Below are 13,822 nucleotides of genomic sequence, written 5' to 3'. Positions count from 1 at the left end.
CAAACTGGGGCATATTATGTGATTTCAGAGGGACACTGGGGTGTTTGATTTGGGGCACAGTGTGACGTAATGTTAATTAGGGGCACATTGTGGCATTTAATGCTAATTAGAGGCATACCAGGGCATAATATGTAATTTGGGGGAACAGTGGGGTGATTGTGATTTGGGGGCACGTTGTGGCATATAACGTTAATGAGAGGGCAGTGTGCACAGTATAATGTAAATTAAGAGCATTCTTTTGCATAGTGGTGGCCAGGATACAAAGAATATTTTTGCACAAGGGACCACCACTCACTAGTTCCACCTCTGCAAAAAAATACCACCAGTTTTCAATCAAGGACATGGCATTAAACGTATTGCGATTTATGGTGAATCCAGGTGAAAAAAAATTAAGATTTTAAACCTACCGGTAAATCTTTTTCTCCTAGTCCGTAGAGGATGCTGGGGACTGCGTAAGGACCATGGGGAATAGACGGGCTCCGCAGGAGACATGGGCACTAAAAAGAACTTTAGATATGGGTGTGCACTGGCTCCTCCCTCTATGCCCCTCCTCCAGACCTCAGTTAGAGAAACTGTGCCCAGAGGAGACGGACAGTACGAGGAAAGGATTTTTGTTAATCTAAGGGCAAGATTCATACCAGCCCACACCATCCACACCGTATAACATGGAATATACGAACCAGTTAACAGTATGAAACAAAACAGCATCAGCCCGAGACTGATCAAAACTGTAACATAACCCTTATGTAAGCCAAAACTATATACAAGTCTTGCAGAATTTAGTCCACACAGGGACGGGCGCTCAGCATCCTCTACGGACTAGGAGAAAAATATTTACCGGTAGGTTTAAAATCTTATTTTCTCTTACGTCCTAGAGGATGCTGGGGACTCCGTAAGGACCATGGGGATTATACCAAAGCTCCAAACCGGGCGGGAGAGTGCGGATGACTCTGCAGCACCGATTGAGCAAACATGAGGTCCTCATCAGCCAAGGTATCAAACTTGTCGAACTTTGCAAAGGTGTTTGAACCCGACCAAGTCGCCGCTCGGCAAAGCTGCAATGCCGAGACACCTCGGGCAGCCGCCTAAGAAGAGCCCACATTCCTAGTGGAATGGGCCTTTACCGAATTTGGTAACGGCAATCCAGCCGTAGAATGAGCCTGCTGAATCGTGTTACAGATCCAGCGAGCAATAGTCTGCTTAGAAGCAGGAGCGCCAACCTTGTTGGCTGCATACAGGACAAACAGAGCCTCTGTTTTCCTAACCCGAGCCGTCCTGGCCACATAAATTTTCAATGCCCTGACCACATCAAGGACCTCGGAATCCTTCACGTCCCGCGTAGCCACAGGCACCACAATAGGTTGGTTCATATGAAAAGATGAAACCACCTTAGGCAAGAATTGAGGACGAGTCCGCAACTCCGCTCTATCCACATGGAAAATCAGATAGGGGCTTTTGTGAGATAAAGCCGCCAACTCAGACACTCGCCTTGCCGATGCCAAGGCCAACAACATGACCACTTTCCAAGTGAGATACTTTAATTCCACCGTTTGAAGAGGCTCAAACCAGTGAGACTTAAGGAACCTCAACACCACGTTAAGGTCCCATGGTGCCACTGGAGGCACAAAAGGAGGCTGGATATGCAGCACTCCCTTTACAAAAGTCTGTACTTCTGGGAGAGAAGCCAATTCCCTCTGAAAAAAAAATGGATAGGGCCGAAATCTGAACCTTAATGGAGCCTAATTTTAGGCCCAAATTCACTCCAGTCTGTAGGAAGTGAAGAAAACGGTAAAGGTGGAATTCTTCCGGAGGAGCATTCCTGGACTCACACCAAGACACATACTTCCTCCATATACCATGATAATGTTTTGCTGTCACGTCCTTCCTAGCCTTTATTAGAGTAGGAATTACCTCATCCGGAATGCCCTTTTCCGCTAGGATCCGGCGCTCAACCGCCATGCCATCAAACGCAGCCGCGGTAAGTCCTGGAACAGACAGGGCCTCTGTTGCAACAGGTCCTCTCTGAGAGGAAGAGGCCACGGATCTTCTGTGAGCATTTCCTGCAGATCCGCATACCAGGCCCTTCGAGGCCAATCTGGAACAATGAGAATTGTCTGTACTCCTCTTCGTCTTATGATTCTCAATATCTTGGAAATGAGAGGAAGAGGAGGGAACACATAGACCGACTGGAACAGCCACGGTGTCACCAGGGCATCCACTGCTACCGCCTGAGGGTCCCTTGACCTGGCGCAATACCTCGGAAGTTTCTTGTTGAGGCATGACGCCATCATGTCTATTTGAGGCAGTCCCCACTGACTTGCAATCTCTGCGAAGACTTCCTGATGAAGTCACCACTCTCCTGGATGTAGATCGTGTCTGCTGAGGAAGTCCGCTTCCCAGTTGTCCACTCCTGGAATGAAGACTGCTGTCAGAGCGCTTACATGATTTTCCGCCCAGCGAAGAATCCTGGCGGCTTCCACCATTGCCACCCTGCTCTTTGTTCCGCCTTGACGGTTTATATGAGCCACTGCGGTGATGTTGTCTGACTTAATCAGAACCGGTAGGTCGCGAAGCAAATTCTCCGCTTGACGAAGGCCGTTGTATATGGCCCTTAATTCCAGGACGTTGATGTGTAGACAAGCCTCCTGGCTTGACCATAGCCCTTGGAAGTTTCTTCCCTGTGTGACTGCTCCCCATCCTCAGAGGCTCACGTCCGTGGTTACCAGAACCCAGTCCTGTATGCCGAACCTGCGACACTCTAGAAGGTGAGCACTCTGCAGCCACCACAGGAGAGATACCCGGGCCCTGGGGGACAGGCTGATCATCTGATGAATCTGTAGATGCAACCCGGACCACTGGTCCAGAAGGTCCCACTGAAAAGTCCTCGCATGGAACCTGCCGAATGGAATGGCCTCGTAAGACGCCACCATCTTTCCCAGAACTCGAGTGCAGTGATGCACCGACACCCTTTTTGGTTTCAAGAGGTCCCTGACCAAGTTCAGGAGTTCTTGGGCCTTTTCCCTCGGGAGAAAAACCCTTTTCTGGTCTGTATCCAGAATCATGCCTAAGAAAGGCAACCGGGTCGTTGGAACCAACTGTGACTTCGGGAGATTGAGAATCCAGCCGTGCTGCTGCAACACCCTCAGGGAGAGTGATACGCTGTTTAGCAACTGCTCTCTTGATCTCGCTTTTATTAGGAGATCTTCCAAGTACGGGATAATTGTGACTCCCTGCTTGCCCAGGAGCACCATAATTTCCGCCATTAACTTGGTGAAAATCCTTGGGGTCGTGAAAAGCCCAAACGGCAACATCTGAAATTGGTAATGACAATCCTGTACAGCAAATCTCAGGAACGCCTGATGAGGCGGATATATGGGGACATGAAGGTATGCATCCTTTGCCCCTTCAAAACCCCCTGCTTTTTTCAATTTATTTGTGGAGCTAAACACATATATTCGAATGTTAGCACGTAAAAGATACTTTGCCACCAAGAATCTCACCCAACGCAAGCTCGATGGTACACCCATTGTACTTGATGATCAGGATAGAACCAGCTTAGATATGTTAGAGTCCTTATTTCAAGAGAGCCATATATCCAACTCTATGGGTCCGATTTATAATCAAGAACGTACTAATGAACGCACTTTTAGATTTAGGAATAAATCACAATTTTTTCCTTTACATCACAGGAGCCCACCCATTGAGATATTTTATAAAAAAACACTGGACGACTTTAACGTCTTATGCCAGAAGGAATCTAAAAGATTTAAATACAGACATAACCTCTCTGTTCAAGAGAGATTAGCCCTTCAGAGATTATTTTTTACAGCCACTTGCCTCGTCGTTACGTTCACATATCAAAGATACCACGTCCTTCTTAAATGCCATCTCCAGTATAAATTGGAAAAATTCCTTTTTCTTTATGACCTGTGATGTACAGGCGTTATAGTCCAACATTCCACATCAGAAGGGTCTATCCACCATAGCGAACTTCTTATCAAAAACAAATTCGATTGATTTGGAGTTACAAAAATTTATACTTGACTCAATTTCATTCATTTTGTCTCATAATTATTTTGTTTTTGATAGGAAATATTATTTACAGACACTTGGAACGTCCATGGGGACGAGGTTCGCGCCTAGCTTCGCAAACCTCTACATGGGCGCCTTTGAGGACTGCCATGTCTGGGGGCGGAGCTTTGGCGCGGACCTCGTCTACTATGGCCGTTACATAGATGACTTGTTTTTTATTTTTGATGGCGATATCTTTGTATCATCCGACTTCATTACTCAATTGAATAATAACACTTTTAATTTATGTTTCACGGGCACTTCACATAAATCCTCTATTTCTTTCCTTGATATTTCACTTACTATAGTCGATGGGAAAATTTCCACTAAAACATTCCGGAAAGAGGTTGACACTTTGAATTTCATACACTACAATAGTTCACATTACAAACCCTGGTTAAATAATGTCCCTTTTGGACAATTAAGACGTATCAAACGCAACTGTAGTAACATTGCTGACTATCAACGGCAAGCAGATGAGCTCTCTATATCTTTTGAGAATCGAGGTTATCCCAGAGCATTAATCAAGTCAGCACGTGAAAAGGCAGATGCCCTAGATAGAAAGGATCTTTTAATACATAAAGCTCAGGCACATAAATTTGAACAAACCCAACCCCATTTTCTGTCACAATTTAACTGTTCTTCATCAAAGATTAAGAACATTATTCAAAACAATTATCCCATTCTCCTCACAGATCAGGTACTAAGATCTGAATTAAATGATAAACCCTCAGTGATTTTCAAGAAATCTAACAACTTACAGCAATCTCTTCCACCCAGTCTATTTGTGGATAGGAGAGGGATGAGTGATAGTGCAGTGTCGGCCACAACTTCCCAATGGTTACCTAAAATCACAGGATGTTTTAAATGTGGTGCGAAACAATGCATCACATGTTCATATATTAAGAATAATGTCAAGAGCCTCAGTGTCCCCAATTCGCCACAACTTAAGATACGCTCATTCATAAATTGCAATAGTTCTTTTGTAATCTATCTTCTCATCTGCAAATGCAACTTAATATATGTTGGTAGGACAACTCGTAAATTGAGGATTAGATTTCTCGAACACAGACGCAACATTCAAAAGGGGTTTACGTTCCATAGTGTCTCTAGACACTTTGCAGACAAACACCATAAAAATCCAGATGACATTCAATTGGTCGGCATTGAATCTATTATGCCCACAATACGCGGTGGCGATAGATACAGGAAATTATGTCTTAGAGAGAACTACTGGATACATAGGCTGAGATCCCTTATACCAGAGGGGTTAACGAAAGCATCGAATTTGATGTCTAGGAATGATGTGTTATCCCTTTTTTCTTTATCTGCCTTAGTGGTTTTACATATGTCTGCATATATCTCACATCATTGTAGATATCCCCCTTATTTTATACATTCAGCACACAATCATCAATGAAATAGTTAATTTATTTGTAGAATAAAATGTTATTAATGGTAATGACTCTCTTGTGAATTATGTCATCTGGATTTGACATGCTAATTTTGATGCTATATCTTCATCTGTTGCTGCATCTTCATTTAATTGGACTCAATACCCGCCCAAATGAAGTGGGAACTGTGTCTCTTTAAATAAATAAATAGAGACTCAAATGCCCACATTAGCGGGTCTATTGATAGTGTCTATAGCGTCTTTCTTCTACATAACCGTTATATTCTGCCCTTGCCATCTTCCGCATTCACGGCATGTACATACTATATTGTTTTCCTCTGATAACTATCACACACTCGAGGGAGTGAAATTACTTCATATGTTTTATCCACTGTGTATTCAGTGGGTTCAGTGGCGTAGATGGTTAGGATACATCTGTATTGTCCAGCGAGGCTCCGGGTTCGTATCCAGGAGCGTTATTAGGTTTATTATTAGATGATGTCGTTTTGTCCTTTGTTTTTATTTTTTATTTCTAGTTTTAAATACATAAATTGATCATACAATAAACACAGTTTTTATGTTACCGAGTTACAGGTATATCTTTTTATTCTAAATTGATTGCTATACATATGTATAGTTTGTGTCTGTTCAATTCTATTGGGAGTCACCAATTTATTGAGGGAATGTCCAATTATATGGGTGAATATATTTATATGTTTGAATGCCATCTCAGTATGCTGATAATCTTAGTCTCTTTTTTATTGAAATATATATTTTTATATGTATATTTTCTATATATATTCCTCTTTAGTATTTATTGCTATTTCTATAATATGAGCTAATATAAAATACAAGTCAGTTTTGCCATCAGCTGTGTATACTTTGTATATTCTGTTTCTATAGCCTTCTATTGTTATATGAGAGCCGACGTTCGTGATTTTTAGATATGAGAGCACACACCTATGAGCCGCATTGTGCTTAATCAAGCATTGATTCCGGACACAGGTCTGATCTATAATTGACCAGATTATAAATACAGATTCTTTGGGAGGCAGGACTACACCTTTGAAAAAGTCACATGGTATGTGACGAAATGCGTCAGGGCCCCGCCTCTTCACACACATTGCTCAGGTGCTACATCAGGTGTCACTCACATTGACCAAACTGGATCTCCGTTTGACTGCCAATTTATTGAGAGCGACCGCTGGACGATACGCCTCTACAGCCAGTGATTTTACAAAGTGATCCTTCCTTCTCCTCGCTGCATAGCGGATGTGGGCAGTGCAGGACTGACGGCCGGGGACGCCTGGCTCTCGACCAGCCCACGGAAGAGGTAATACTATCTGTACACTATACCTGATGATCACAAGCACATCGCTATCTGGAACTGTTTGTGCTGCAGTGCACCCTTTCTTAGCCCAGTTACGGCGGACAGTCTGCGGAAATCTGACATTTATTACCATCTTGTCCTCTAATTGTGTTACATAACAGGAGACACCATATACTCTGAGACCATTAAGGTGTGATTATTACTCTCATTACCCTTTTATTTTATTGGTACATATATGTGTTGTTTTATTGCTCTTTTTATGTAATACATTTTTCATATTTCATACGTCGGCTCTCTCTCTCTTCATCATCTCCTGACATACATCGCAGCCTTCCTTGTTTTTTTTCATGCATCCTTTATGTCCAGGGACACCATATAATCCCCCCCCCCCCTTCCAGGCTGGCGATGACCGCTCTGAGCGATTCCATCTTGAACTTGAACCTTTTTAAGTATAGGTTTAAGGATTTTAAATTCAGAATGGGTCTGACCGAACCGTCCGGTTTCGGGACCACAAATAAGGTTGAGTAATACCCCATCCCCTGCTGAAGCAGGGGAACTTTGACCACCACTTGTTGAAGACACAATTTTTGAATTGCATTTAAAACTACGTCCCTCTCTGGGGAAGAAGCCGGTAGGGCCGATTTGAAAAACCGGTGAGGAGGCACCTCTTCGAATTCCAGCTTGTATCCCTGGGAAACAATGTCTATTGCCCAGGGATCCACCTGTGATTGAACCCAGACGTGGCTGAAAAGTCGAAGACGTGCCCCCACTGGGGCGGACTCCCTCAGCGGAGCCCAAGCGTCATGCGGTGGATTTAGTAGAAGCCGGGGAGGACTTCTGCTCCAGGGAACTAGCTGTAGTTGGCATCTATTTCCCCTTGCCCTTACCTCTGGCAAGAAAGGAAGATCCCCGTACTCTCTTGGATTTATGCGACCGAAAGGACTGCATTTGATAATGTGGCGTTTTCTTAGGCTGTGAGGAAACATAAGGCAAAAAAGTTGATTTACCTGCAGTAGCTGTGGAAACCAGGTCCGTGAGAACTTCCCCAAACAATTCCTCACCCTTGTAAGGCAAAACCTCCATATGCCTCTTCGAGTCGGCATCACCCGTCCATTGTCGGGTCCACAGGGCTCGCCTAGCCGAAATCGCCATAGCATTGGCTCTGGAACCCAGTAGGCCAACGTCTCTCTGAGCATCTCTCATATATAGGACCGCATCCTTAATATGACCCAAGGTCAATAGAATGGTTTCCTTATCCAGCGTATCAGTATCAGCAGATAAGGTATCTGTCCACGCTGCAACAGCGCTACAAACCCAAGCCGACGCTATTGCCGGTCTGAGTAATGTACCAGTATGTGTGTAAATTGACTTCAAGGTAGTCTCCTGCCTGCGATCAGCAGGATCCTTGAGGCCCGCGTTATCTTGAGATGGCAGCGCTACCTTTTTGGATAAGCGTGTCAACGCTTTGTCCACCCTTGGGGAAGATTCCCACCGTATCCTGTCCAGGGCCGGGAAAGGATACGCCATAAAAATCCTTTTGGGAATCTGCAGTTTCTTGTCTGGAGTTTCCCAAGCCCTTTCAAACAACTCATTTAGCTCATGTGAAGAGGGAAAAGTAACCTCAGGCTTCTTTTCTTTAAACATGTGGACCCTCGTGTCAGGTATAGAGGGGTCATCTGTGATATGCAACACATCTTTTACTGCAATAATCATATAATGAATATTTTTAGCCAATTTTGGCTGCAACTTCGCATCATCATAGTCGACACTGGAGTCAGAATCCGTGTCGGTATCAGTGTCTACTACTTGGGATAGTGGGCGCTTTTGAGACTCCGAAGGTCCCTGCGACATAGTGAAAGGCAGAGCTTGACTCCCTGTACCTTCCCTGGACTCAGCTTTGTCCAACCTTTTGTGTAATAAATTCACATTTGCATTTAAAACACTCCACATATCCAACCAGTCAGGTGTCGGCGTTGCTCCACCTCCTCCCTAGAAGAACAAGGGAAATATTATCTGCGCAAACTCCTTAACGAAAATTGTATTTAAATTTGCAGCCGTAGGACAAACCGTTACCCTAAATGGTTGTAGCTTAAAAAATAAGAATTCCAGGCGCAATATTTAAATGGAAAAATAGAAGATGAAAGAAAAGGAGAAGAAAAATAGAGAAGACAAAATATAGGAAAGTGCCAGACTGAATAAAAATTACAGTGCTTTTATTTAACTCAAATTAAAAATCTTTATGAACACAATAAAACATCAATGGGATCTATTTCCCATGTTAGTCCATTTGAATATAAATGGATCCACACAGTCACAGCCTGATCGGCTCGCAATGTCCTGGGACCTGATTTCCTTGGCCACAAAGGCTCCCAAAAAGTAATCAGTGTTCTTTGTAGTTTAAAAGGTATTGTGCTTTAAAAACGTCACATTACGGTCCCCTCATTTGTATCATATGTAATTTTTTACCAATAAGATAGGACCATAGGAACCCGGTGCAGTAACAGAGTTATTCCAGATTGTAGTGGGTACTATTTCATTTCCTGTCAACAAAATGTATGTCAGGTGTACCTTCTGTAGTTTTCTCTGTCCGCCGTCTCCCCGCCTTGGTCTCCGTTCAAGCTCCCTCCTTGGTAGACTCGCCCGCCGCCGCCTCCCAGAGCCTCAGTGCTCCTTCGTCCTGCACTGCCGGTGGGTTACGAGCAACACCACTCTGGCTTCCGGTTTCGCGGTCCGTGGCTTCCGGGGGTGTGAGCGGGGTGTGGGTGAGCGGCGTTCACTCGGGTGACAGATTCTGAATGCAGCTCCAACGCGTTTCCCCCCCTCAGGGGCTTCGTCAGGGATAGCTGCAATCCCAATCCATGCACTTTATATATGCTGGATCCAAACCTTAATTGGACTTAATAATTCAATTAATTAAATAGTTGTTCCATTAATTGAAGCAAATTCAGTAAGCAACTTTTGGTATGACGCCGAATCTTGCGCTTTTTGACAGATATCCTTTGTAAATGAGGCCCTGAGTGGCTAGCATGCTAACAAGGGACAGCGGAATAGCCAGGTCCACAACCCTGCAATTTACCTGGGTTATTCCCGGGACTGCGCAGGGTGAATCAGGGATTTCTGTGTCTAGATCCGGGTCTGGGTCTCTGTTACTGCACCGGGTTCCTATGGTCCTATCTTATTGGTAAAAAATTACATATGATACAAATGAGGGGACCGTAATGTGACGTTTTTAAAGCACAATACCTTTTAAACTACAAAGAACACTGATTACTTTTTGGGAGCCTTTGTGGCCAAGGAAATCAGGTCCCAGGACATTGCGAGCCGATCAGGCTGTGACTGTGTGGATCCATTTATATTCAAATGGACTAACATGGGAAATAGATCCCATTGATGTTTTATTGTGTTCATAAAGATTTTTAATTTGAGTTAAATAAAAGCACTGTAATTTTTATTCAGTCTGGCACTTTCCTATATTTTGTCTTCTCTATTTTTCTTCTCCTTTTCTTTCATCTTCTATTTTTCCATTTAAATATTCCTCCCTAGAAGAGCCTTCCGCTTCAGACATGCCGACACACGCGTACCGACACCCCACACACTCAGGGAAATCTCTAATCTGGAGACAATTCCCCCACAAAGCCCCTTGGAGAGACAGAGAGAGAGTATGCCAGCACACACCCAGCACCAAGGACCCTGGAAAATATTCTCAGAGATATACAGCGCTTTTATATATGTATATATACACTGCGCCAAATATGTGCCCCCGCCTTCTTTAAAACCCTCTGTCACCGTGTTCAGCAGGGGAGAGTCCGGGGAGCCAGCTTCTCAGCGGTGTGTTGTGGAGAAAATGGCGCTGGTTACCTCTGTGAAGATCTGAAGTCTTCTGCCGCCTCTGAAGTCTTCTATCTTCTTATACTCACCCGGCTTCTATCTTCCGGCTCTGTGAGGAGGACGGCGGCGCAGCTCCGGGACGAACTGCAAGGAGAGACCTGCGTTCCGACTCCCTCTGGAGCTAATGGTGTCCAGTAGCCTAAGAAGCAGTGCCTAGCATTTAAGTAGGTCTGTTTCGCTCTCCTCAGTCCCACGATGCAGGGAGCCTGTTGCCAGCAGGGCTCACTGAAAATAAAAAACCTAACAAAATACTTTCTTTCAGGGAAACTCAGGAGAGCTCCCTGTAGTGCACCCAGTCTCCTCTGGGCACAGTATCAAACTGAGGTCTGGAGGAGGGGCATAGAGGGAGGAGCCAGTGCACACCCATATCTAAAGTTCTTTTTAGTGCCCATGTCTCCTGCGGAGCCCGTCTATTCCCCATGGTCCTTACGAAGTCCCCAGCATCCTCTAGGATGTAAGAGAAAGATGCATTGTATATTGTGCAGCACCACAGCCTGCCTTGCTGCACATAATCCCCTTAGAGCTGCCATTACTTTGCAGGGTATCACATGGCACCAACTCCATCTTCAATATGGTGGACAACAACCTTTCAGGCTATAGATAGGCTAAACCCCTCTAACAACTTGTTTGTCCTATATCCAAAGTGCAAATTACACTTCTAATTAAAATGTGTTATTCTTTATGAGTAAAAGTGAAGTTATACTGTACATCAATGACCCCTTCGTCTCTCATTCTCAGCTAGTCTACTTAATTGGGTTGATGTGTACTTTTCAGTGAAGTAAGTAACAAGGGGGGGCCTCTAAGCTGATGTACAGTATAAGGACATAAGGGGACTGAGGAATATAGAGTGGCATGCCTGAAGGGGGCGCTGTGTGGCATATTACCAGTTGGGGTCATTATGGTGTGGTACATTACCAAAGTGCGGCATATTGTCAATTGGGGGCTTTACGGTATGGCATATTATCAACTGGGGTAACACTGTGTGGTATATTATCAACTAAGGCACTGCTGTGTTGCATATTATGAATTGAGGACACTGCTCTGTGTGACATTATATGAATTGTGGACACTGCTGTGAGGCATAACATATATTTCAAGATATTTTTATTAGTTTCAGTGTTTCTTAAAATAAGATGAGAAAATATTGAGAAAATAACTGAGAGAAAATATTTTGTGGATCTTCGTCCAAAGTAATTTTCTTTATACGGCACTCCAATAAAAAAAAACATGTGGACGTCCATGAGTTACAGCATTTCTATAATGGCTGAAGTCTCTGCCACTGCCCTCCTGCTTACATTGAGATGTCTGTATTAGTATGAATGGAGTGTTCCAGTCACATGAGCAAAACCCATTGGTTCCGGTACAAAACTTCAATTTTATTATTCTGAATGTATGGAAATGATTACCTGATGTTGTGAAGAAGCAAATGTGATCTACTGACATAAAAATACTTATATGATTTTGGTCACCATCAAAGATTTGGTGAACTAGATATACAGTATATATACAAATCTCCAGACTGGTTATAATAAACAAAAATAAAGGTAAAATATAGCAGAAAAGCACCATACACATTCAGTAAGCAGTTCAAATACATTTCATTTAAAGGGAAGCTTTAAGAACACCACCAATAAATAGAAGCCTTTCCCTTAAGGACGTTATTCTGAATAACAGTCCATGTGGGATCTCCCCCTAGTCTCTCATCCCTTGCCTTATAATAGCAGCTCAGCTCAAGTGAAGTCAAGTAAAAGGTAAAATTTAAAAAGATAGCAATGGTGAGTGTGCCCTGAGCAGCACCTGGATGTATAAGCGTGGCTACTACACACTCCTTATGAACAACCACTTTATTTTTAACTGGAGGATCCATTCTTCTAGCCATCGAAAAATGCTCAGCTAATAGCAGAACCTACCTTATAAACTGATACATTCATAAAGGACAAAAGGACATTTTCACTACCCAGCAGGAACATCTGAACCTATGCTGGGTGCTACCAGTCATGTGACCAGCCAATGTATTACAGATATCTGACTGGGTAAATGGTGATATCATCATTGTTATGGTTGCTACGTTCAATCTTGCTGCGGTAAACAGTGTATAGGAAGCTTGCTAGTTCAATGTGGGAAAGGGGAAGATTAAGGCAGCTTCTCTCATTGTTAGAATGAGACTATGTAAAGGAATTTGATACATTAGGTATTTACCTGAAGCAGTTTATCATAGCGCTCTGCAGACATAAGGAACCGTCCATCCTCCAGCTGCATCTCCCTGTTCTCCAACAAATTATTCAAAACTGGTAAAACATTCCTCTCTGCCTTTTCCAATCCTTCTAACACCAGGATCCTTCCTTCTGTGGCAGCACGGACCGCACACTTTAAATAAACAAAGACATTAGCTAAATGTTAGCGGCATATATCTGTATTAACTTGAAACAGTTCAAATCAAAAATATAAAATAAGTGTATACTGTAGTTTAACAATGAAGTGAAGCTGTTGAGACACCCCTTATTTTATTTTTATGTAAGATGTATTCTTTTTCTGAAAGAAAGAAATAAATGGAGGGGGCACAAAAAAAGACAAAGGAAGGGTGACAATGAATTGCAATAAACTGAAATCCGAACTGCAATATTACAACAGCTATCCACTGCACAACACGTAACACATAGTATATTGTAAATAACACAAGAAAATAGAGGAGTTGAGGGGAAGCAGAGGTAAGAAAAAGTTGCATGACAAACCACGTAGGCGGAGGAGTATAAGGGAGACCTAAAGGGAAGAGGAAAGACATGGGGATGTTAGTACGGGGAAAGAAAAGTGGAGAATGCGAGATGGGCTCTGGAGGATGCATCAGATGGAGAAGACAAACTGTAAGCAGAGGAAAAGAAAAAGCTTAATTATGAGATGAAGCGCGGACATCAAAGTGAGTCAGTCAAGCACTCCATACCGAGAGGAAGTGAGGGTGGCGGTCACACAGTATACTGGGGATATATTTGTAAATATATTTTTGCCAGACAATTAGATGCGGATCTAATTGTTTCCAGCTGATTAAAATAACATGTCTGGCTACGATGTGGAAGTGGTTAATAAGTTTATGATTGGCTCTCGAAATATCAGGGATTGGGCGGGAGTAGAACATAAAGGCCAGT

General features: G+C 43.3%; 1 protein-coding gene across 2 annotated transcripts in view; it reads right to left on the bottom strand.

Annotated features, from left to right (window-relative positions):
• Positions 1-13,822, bottom strand: part of VWA8 (von Willebrand factor A domain containing 8) — an 875,413-nt gene that overhangs the window by 665,429 nt on the left and 196,162 nt on the right. For both annotated transcript variants that reach the window (XM_063952874.1, XM_063952875.1), the window contains exon 6: positions 12,882-13,049. In XM_063952874.1, coding sequence (XP_063808944.1) covers positions 12,882-13,049 — 168 coding nt within the window. The remainder of the gene's footprint in view (positions 1-12,881; positions 13,050-13,822) is intronic.

This window comes from Pseudophryne corroboree, chromosome 2 (genome assembly GCF_028390025.1).
Source record: "Pseudophryne corroboree isolate aPseCor3 chromosome 2, aPseCor3.hap2, whole genome shotgun sequence".
NCBI classification, from domain to species: Eukaryota; Metazoa; Chordata; class Amphibia; order Anura; family Myobatrachidae; genus Pseudophryne; species Pseudophryne corroboree.
The sequence above is the reverse complement of the archived record's forward strand: the minus strand, read 5'-3'. Positions and strand labels throughout refer to the sequence as shown.